This window comes from Watersipora subatra, chromosome 1 (assembly GCF_963576615.1).
Source record: "Watersipora subatra chromosome 1, tzWatSuba1.1, whole genome shotgun sequence".
Lineage (NCBI taxonomy): Eukaryota > Metazoa > Bryozoa > Gymnolaemata > Cheilostomatida > Watersiporidae > Watersipora > Watersipora subatra.
The window spans coordinates 5858853-5868235 of record NC_088708.1 but is presented as its reverse complement, the minus strand read 5'-3'; the positions used below and the strand labels follow the sequence as shown (position 1 = coordinate 5868235).

Genomic DNA, 9383 nt, shown 5'->3' with positions numbered 1-9383 from the left:
ATATTCTCTTGCTGTCTCATTATTACATTGAGGAAACTAACTCTCCTATTTACTGTGCTTGGTTTTTAATTACTTCTTTAATACAGTAGCCTAGCACAACTCTGATAAGTGCTGTGTGAACACCTCACATTTGTACTCTGATAAGTATGTGAACACCTCGACATTTGTCGAGTTCTGCAACCTCTTTGGATAAGTTGCCTTTCTAATTTAGGTCCTTGGTTAGTAAAAGTTCTGCGACTGTAATCAGGAGAATACTCGGTGCCTCTAGGGTCTAGTGTTTCTTAAGCACTTTTCTGCTGACACATCAAAGGGTCAGCGATCATGCTGCTCTTGCAGACAAATGGTTAGACAGGCCATTGTCTGTGTTTATACTACATGTATATGTTTTAGAGTTGATCTTAAAGCTTAGCCAAGCTGCTCCTAATATTGGTCATGTTACTAGCTTTAATTTCTCTTAAATTTTACAACGCTGAGATACCCTTAGTCTGTCAACTTTGTGTTATCCAAAGGCTCTATTGTGTACTGTAAAACGTTAAACATTTTCAGCGCTTACAAGAAAAAACTCAACTCGGAGTACTGCGACACAGGAAATCTAGTTGCTGTTCATTATGTTATACAAACATATAAACAATATCTATTAGAAACTTTCTTTATAGAACGTGACAGCACAAAAGTTATTGAGCATTGTAGTTGCTGCACCCACAACTATAATATGCAAATGTCTATTTACAACGGCAATCATCAAACAGCTGAATCTCTCTTCTAGTTAGCTGTATGCCTGGGCCATAGAATAGAATCCTTTGTGTTTGCCTAGAGGCGCGGACATCACGGGTGGTTCAGTAGACAGCACTGAAATAATACATAAGAACACGATATACTAGTCAGTTCACTAGTTCTACTAATTTATTGATTCATTGATTGATTATCTATAAGCTTTGTGGATAAATATAGACTCGCTGAGCGCAATAAATAGGTCCGCTAGCTGTGTAAAATTGGGGTAACTACCAAAAATATAAATAATGTATTTTAGTTTCGAATTAGAAGTATTCTGTCATATGCAGGTCTCTCATGTGATAATCTTCTCCAATTGTTTGGATTAGAGATGTCATTGGCATTTTTGGAAGGGTACTGATGTGATTTCTCATTGCCTTTCTCAAGTATTTTTGCCAAGGTTGTGTCCTTTGGCACAAGTGAAATATACAAACGTATACTTTTCAGGCCTCCCATAACGTGCATTGAACCACTGACTTGCTGCTTGGCAGTCGATGAGCGTTAACCATTGCACCACAGCTGCTCCTGTTTCTAAGGAGATAATTACTAATTGCTGATCAGTTTTATCCTATGAGATCCTGCACTTATCTAGCCCTATTCTAGCTCCTACTGAAATGTCAAGTTCCGTGAGAACTCTACACAAACAATTGCTGAAGAGCTTCTTGGGTGGCCTCTACATGATGATTTAAACAGAATCATATTTTTAAATGCTTTTATAGATTAGTAACAGACTTTGTGTCAAAAAAAAAATTTTTTTTCCTTTTTTATTTTAGCACAAAAGTTTGTTGCAGTAATGAGCTTACTATTTCTAGCCACTTGATAAAATGCAACAGAGGAGACGTGTCATTAGCCAAATAACCAATGAAATCCTGTGCATTACAAGCGCTCTAAGAAAGCATCAATATGCTGACCCTAGTTCCATTGTAATCACGCTCCAAATACATCAGTTTGGAACCTCAGCCAGTAAAGACATCTAATGCTAGTGAAGCAGCCTGCTCATGATATATCTTTTTTTTATAAATACTGTACTTTGTTGTGTAATTTTGGTCCCACCTTTTATGCCTTTCTGATTTTGAAGCGATAGCTAATGTATGAAACGTTGAAGCACCTACTGTGTAAAAAGTCAAGCTAACATGACAGCTCTACTCACATGGTTGAGGCCTATTTGACGCGTACCAGCGATCTGTGTTATCAATGATCGGTACCGCCTGTCGCTGAGGAATGAATCTTCTACCTTGAAATCGATCAACTGCTTCATTTTTCTTCCGAGTCTGGTGTTCTGTTGACCTTCGGCCACTCCATGGTTTTTCATTGTTCAGCGTCCAATCATCATAAAGCGTTACAATTCCTAAAAGCAAATGTTAGGAGGAATGTGCTATAGTGCATACGCGTAGCTGTGCTCAAACATTCCTTGAAAATAATATTAGTCAATCAGGAGAGCTTAACTTCTTATTAATGAATATTTTTGAAGCTGAATGATCTTCACGTCTCATTGGACGTGGAAAGGATGACATCGACTGAAGCAGCAGGCGTGTTGAACTTGGCATTGTTAGAACAAGTGCTTTAGTTCAGATGATGACAAGTGATGTATTTATTAAATGAAGCATTGCTATAGGCCCAGAGTTATTAGTTTTGAATCAATGGAACCTAAATCAGACTATAGTAATCCACCGCAGGTCTAGTGGGTCTCTTAATGAAAGCCTATGACTTATGTCCTCCCTGTAGTCAGCATTGGAAGATCTCCGCTACTTGCCATCAAGTACCTGATGGTGCGCACTAATGTTGCCTGGGAAAGCTGCAATAATGCACTGAAGGTTTTAAAATATTTACTCAAGTGCAGCATTGCCTGCCTGTCAAAGTTGGAGCAATAACAAAAGAACTGAAAGAGCTCAGTCAGGTGTGAACATGACTTTAAGACACCAAACTTGTTATCACAAGGTCGCCAACTTCTGTGCAAGGCAATAAATTCACTGCCAATCCAACAGAGAATAGTAATTGAGCGCTGTGTTGATGTTAGCTAACATACAAACACAAGCGTGTCACAGCTCAGATATCAACTACTAAGGTCGCAGCTAAACCTATGTATTCACATACCGTCTATCCACATAAGGCGCCCAGGCCCATACCCAACCGCTTCCTTTGTATGTCGCCAAGTGCCCCCTATGCAACCTTCTCGTCCCTTTGGAATGCCTGGATGAGGGTGCCTGTAAGCTTTCCTTGATGCCAGCTCCTCATAGCTCTTCTCAAATTCTTCATCTGCTGGAAGCTCGTCATTCACCTGATTGAGAGAGAGAGAGAGAGCTATGTCATGTGCCACTGGTAACTATCAACTGTGGCTATAGAGCATGACAATGAGGGGGGGCAGTCATTTATTCTCTGTTCAGGTGAAAAGTTACAACGAGCGATCACCAGCAATAATCACAAAGATTAGTGATCATGTTGTCTTACGCTGTTCCAAGCTGGTATCCTTTTGTATCGAAAACTGATAAGGAAAATTACAAGCTTTCAAAAACTATGCTATAGGGCAGGGGTGTCAAACTCATTTTCACCGAGGGCCACATCAGCATAATGGCTGGCCTCAAAGGGCCAGCCATTATGCTGATGTGGCCCTCGGTTATAACTTTTGCGAGAGAGATCATTGAGGCATATTTGTACGTTTGTTTGATTAGCCAGAAAAATTTCTTTCCGACTAATCAAAATTATCCTTATGTAATTAAAAAAATAACGATACAAGGAATAGATAAATTTCGGCCGCAAGATAACTCGCGTTGGGGTGCCTAGCAACGTTATGGTAAATATGGGAGTTAACTCCGTCTCGTTCGAATCAGTGTCATATAGTGTCCCTATACGACACTGGTGTGAATGAGTAATTAAGCTCTCGCTGGCCACATAAAATGACGTGGAGAGCCACATGTGGTCCGCGGGCCATGTGTTTGACACCTGTGCTATAGGGCTATGCTACCTAATATGGACAGTTGCAAGCAGCATCTAAATGCCAATAATGCTGAAAAGCTGAACTTCTTTTAGATATTTGGCGTTTTAACACACTCAAATCTTATCCCCAATCTGCCTGACCATCCATTACATTCCTACTTCCTCTAAAAACCACAACACCTTATACCAGACACTAACACCTAACACCAACACCTTGCCAATTGCATTATAAGACAGCATTATGCAAAAAGAGCTTTTCCTTTCAATATACCGTACATAATTTACTTTACTACTTCTTTTTGTCTCATGGTTTAATTTGCTCTGAACGGCCTTGACCGGTGTAAATAAAGTTGTTATCTATCTATCTATAGATAGATAGATAGATAGATAGATAGATAGATAGATAGATAGATAGATAGATAGATAGATAGAGATACGAGCAGGGAGACCGGCAGGTACTAGCAGGGAAACAGGTAGGTATGAGCAGAGAGACAGGTAGGTATGATCAGAGAGACAGGTAGGTATGAGCAGAGAGGCAGGTAGGTATGAGCAGAGACAGGTAGGTATGAGCAAAGAGACAGATAGGTATGAGCAGAGAGACAGGTAGGTAGAGCAGGGAGAGCACTACCTTATGTAAGGATTAATTTTATTAGCTGATGCTCTGAAGCTGCAACATGCCTTTCCAAATACACAGTATTATACACTGCAAACTCAGCTTGCTTGCAGTTATTGGCAGCTGATTTTACCTGTTTGGCCCTCCTGGTTCTCCAATTTGTGTCTGTTAACATGGCTGGTAAGGTAGCCAGTTTTCCATTTCCACACTGATTGTACGAGTAAGACACCGAGGTGCTGCAATAGCGGCAGCATCTCATATTAAATAGAATAGCGCTCCATGCAACCCTATCGCAAGTAATATGTTCTGTCAATATTATATCAATCATTTCAACATCACCAGCTGCTATTAATCCAGTTTACAGCCAGTCTACTGTTGACTAGCATATTGTACTGTTGCCTCACAACGCTTTTAGCACTTCAACAGTGCCAGCTGACGCAGCTGGTAATCAAGACGGATAATCTCAGCCAAGAGTTTGGTGGTTCAGATGGTAGTTGATATTGACAGCTGGACTTGTTTCTTAAAAAGTCTTGTAGTAGAGATAAAGTACAAGTCTTAATGTGTTCTGACTAATAACTTGATTATGACAGATTCTGGGGTTTTGTTTTTGAAAGATGTGAGATTCTTTCATCGTAAATTTATGAAACGATAAGCAGTGACAACTGAATCCTAAGTTTTTTAAATATGTAGCCCTATTTCCTTAAGCTTGACCCTGTATATGATGCAATGCTCGGAGAATATTGATTTTATGCTAAACTTCCAAAAAAGCAATATAATTTATTTATTCGGCATCTAAAGTTTTCTTTAAATAACTTTTATTTTAACAAATCCGATAATTTCAGCTATTTTAATAAGATTTTCATTAACTGAACAAAGTGTCTACATTAGATGATTTGATGAGAGATTATACAACTGCAAATCATCTGATACTAAAATCAGATGCGTAAGCAGAACATTATGAGTATGTCCTTGTAGCATAACTCTCAGCAGCCCAGCAACGAGCACAGAAGTAATTTGTCGCTGTTGATTTACCATTACGCATTTCTTAGTTTCCACTAATTATGCCGTGGCCATTTGTCTTCCCCTCAGGCTAGTAATTGCTAAATTTTAACAGGAAATTAGTAACTCAGCCTTAGGTCACTATTACTATTGGCTATTCTGTAATGAATAATATTTGCTATCATTAATAGCAAAATACCGCATATTGACCAAATCATTTATGCAAATGGCTGAATCGCATGCCAGTTGGTATGTGATTTTCTTAAAATATTCAACCACAAAATTGATTATTTAACATGATATAAATGTTATGTTAAATTACCTAATTCAAGCATTGTGTACATGGAATTAATTTGGTTTATACAAAAATAAATCTCTCAGAGGTTGTGAACATTGTTTAAATTTATAAAAAGAATATTTTAAAATGTTTGAATAGTGTAGGTGATGAAAATACAACCAGTTAGGCAGTCCCACAACCAATCGCTATGATGTGATGTCACAGCTACACAAAGCATACACCAATTAAGTTAGAAGATGAGGGAGTCAAATTCAATGCTTGCACTTTTGGAATTGTCTAATCTCCAAACACTTCTTCCTGTTATCTGTTATTACACTAGACACACTATATTTAGCAATCCTTCCTTACGCGTGATTTGAAAGAAAAACTTACTGTGGCCGTTGAGAAGTCAGTGAGAAGTCTTTGTGCGGTGGAGTAGGCCGCGGCCTCAGCTGATGTGTGAGATTTTCATATCTATCTGCGCCGCAATTGTCTTCGTAGGTGACTGGTCGGTGTAGCGTAGGTAAGTCATGGCACAGTTTCTCCATTATATATTCTAGTCTACTTGCTGCCGTTTGATTTCAAACACCGCTGTCTACTGACCAGCTGCGGGGTCTCTCAATACAAGTTGATATAACGGTGCACTATTTATATGTTAGCGAGATAGCATAGCAACAACAAAGCGATATCCAATAATGCAGTTTATACACTCTGTTGTGCACACAGCCAGTCATTTGTATTGTTGAACCCGTGTGCTGAAATTAAGCCTATCAAAGGCAATAACCTGATTGTATTAACAGTGATCAATATAAACTTACATAAACTACAATAGCATAGTTCACTGACTAGCATTATCTCAGTATAATTCAATTAATCTGGGAGCAAGGGAGCTCATTCTTTGGATTAATCAAATGTAATCGCAACGAATACACATAAAAAGCGAACCAGAGTTCCTCTTAGTTAAAGTTGATAAATTTATTTGTTTGGATGAAAGTCACTTTTTGGTTATTTTTGGTAATCCTTCATATGAATGGTGAAAACTCTCTGCCGTCTCCGCTATAGCGTTCAAGGAGATAGGGTGTGCGTAATCAACATCTGGTTCAGGGATGGTAAAGTCCATCGTAGCTGATGTGTAAGAATTTGCAGCAAAGCCTGGTCGAGAGGTTTTAGCTTGGTCTGCATTTGGTTGGCTTAAGACAAAGCTCGATGAATTCAAATCAGAGTAATTGACAGTTAATTCACTTGGATTTTGTCCAATCGTCTCCACATTCCTACCAAAGCGTCTGTTCGAAGAATTTTGCGTAGAATACCAGAGATTTTCATAGTTGTCTGTGGTACTATTTTTCTCTCTAGATATCTTATGCCTAACATTTTTTTGAACTTTGGATTTGGAATACATTTTTGGGACACTTTGCTCATTGCGAAACTGAGAGCTGATATCCAGAATTTTTTCATAGCCACTGCTGCCCGGTATCCCTAGCTGATCTGATGGCAATTTTCGAGCTGTTGGCAGCAATTTATCACCTGAAGTAACCTGCAGACTCTTAACGCTAGTTAGTTTTTTTCTAGGCTCTTCGTCTACGCACTCATCCATGATACACAAAACAGATCGGACTCTTCGTACTGGCTTAAATTCACTTTCTTCATTATATGTGTATAAGAGACCTGAATAGGCACCAACATCTAGGATTTGTTCTCCCTTGGCATCATAATAGATCTTTGGTGCTGTTGTTTGTATGCTTGAAATCGCGATCTTCTCAGCAACAGTCGTATAGTAAGGATTGTTTTGGCAGGAAACTGGCAGCATCAAGCACAGGATGTAAATCACTACAACACACAGCGGTTTTTGAGTCTAAGACTAACCATGATATTCATCCGGTGCTTGAATCAAGGTCACCACCTAAAAACTTTATATACAAAGGAAAGAACAAAAAACAAAAAACCAAAATTGTACCTCTGACTCCCAAGCCATGCAGCAAATAGGTATCTTCAGATGAAAATGTGACAAATGCTGTGAAAAGTACTTACGAATGGATAGCGGTAGCCATACAGAGAAAATTTACTTACGGATGAGTAGCCATACAGTGAAAATGTACTTACAGATGGAAAGCCATACAGAGAAAATGTACTTACAGATGGATAGCCATACAGAGAAAATGTACTTACAGATGAGTAGCCATGCAGTGAAGGTCTCTATCCAAAATGCTGCCCAACTTGGAGTCCATGTAGAGATCTCAATTTTACTTCCTGGTCTAAAGAAATATAGTATTTATCATTATGTTCAACGAGGTTTAAATATAAGTAGCCTGTAGACCTACAGTTTGGCACACATACTTGCTTTTGCTGGTGACTGATAGACATGAAAACCATGAATGATAACTGACTGCAACATTCCTGTAACATTTACTGAACTCTTCTGAACTTAAGTATATTTTAGTGGAGTTTAACAGAAGTTACGCTACTCCAATGCATTCCTATCTACAGTTCACTTCCATTTCAGAGGCCAGACATGCTGGCTATCCGTATGCAGAAATGGGTGGAAATAAGAGCTACATAGAGAGTGTGACATTTAAAAGTAGCTTCAAGCAGACCAATACTTGGTAGTGACAGTTTTTATGCTAGGAAATAAAACTGCAAGTAGGTTAAAGCTGCCTGAATAGTATCTATTAACATAGAAGATGTGAGGTGTGATAACTCCAAGTGTTTGCTTCTGATCGTCATCACGTGCCATAGCTCGTTACTACATATATACAATCGACCGCAATCAGTTTCAATAATAGTCCTAAAGCTACAGACTTATAAGTGTACACTATAGGTATAGTGTGATAAGTATGATTACAGTTTGTAAGTATAGTCTGGTAAGCGTGGCTACACACTGTGTGATAATTGTAGATGCATGTACATGTATAGACTTTAGTTAATGTATAATTAAATGCCATGACAACTTTGAACTTATCTATATATAAAGCTTTTCTCACATTTTAGGAATTTTGCGACGAAAATCGTTTTTAAATTTACGGAAATGGTTGGAAAAACATGGATATGAACTCTCAGCCTATTATTACAGCACTATCTAGCATTACATACAACACTGTCTAGCTTTACATACAACACTATCTAGCTTTATATACAACACTGTCTAGCATTACATACAACACTGTCTAGCTTTACATACAACACTGTTTAGCATTACATATAACACTGTCTAGCATTACAAATAATACTGTCTAGCATTACATACAACACTCTCTAGCTTTACATACAACACTGTCTACCATTGCATACAACGCTGCCTAGCATTAAGTATAATAATATTTAGTGTCTCCAGAAATTGTAGATCATGTCACTAACTCAGCAGATTTCAAGAATAACAGTCTGTGGCTGCAAAGGAAAGCATCGAAAGATGTTATCATAGTGTTTCTCATTTTAAAAAAAACTTTCAAGTGGTCAATATAAACCATTTCTAGACAGCAATATCAAAGAAAGTTATCGGTGTTATGCTTTTGCTTCCAGAGCTCTTACGGAGTCATATAGCTGTATTCAGCTGTTTCACTATGTTTCATCTTTCACCACATGAGAGTTGTTTTACCAAAGATGTCAGTGCTTAGCAGTTGTGCTTGACAGCTGTATTGATCACTAGACAGACACAGCAGCAAGTAAAAAGATAGTACTCCACTTACTCAAACCAGTGTGTTAATGTCATCATCACAAATAATATTGAACAGCAGAACTGAAAGTGTAGATAGGAATAATTGTAAGTTGCCTCCTTTCGTTCATTGTATATTAGTT

General features: G+C 38.3%; 1 protein-coding gene across 1 annotated transcript; it reads right to left on the bottom strand.

Moving 5' to 3' along the window:
* Window positions 1–549: 549 nt before the first annotated feature.
* LOC137410667 (uncharacterized) lies at window positions 550–6221 on the bottom strand. Its single transcript, XM_068096129.1, has 5 exons — window positions 5988–6221; window positions 4452–4554; window positions 2866–3049; window positions 1922–2119; window positions 550–849 (listed from the first exon to the last, which is right to left on the bottom strand). The coding sequence occupies exons 1-5, from the start codon at window positions 6140–6142 to the stop codon at window positions 767–769; spliced, it is 723 nt and encodes a 240-aa protein (XP_067952230.1). The 5' UTR covers window positions 6143–6221; the 3' UTR covers window positions 550–766.
* Between the last annotated feature and the right edge of the window lie 3162 nt (window positions 6222–9383).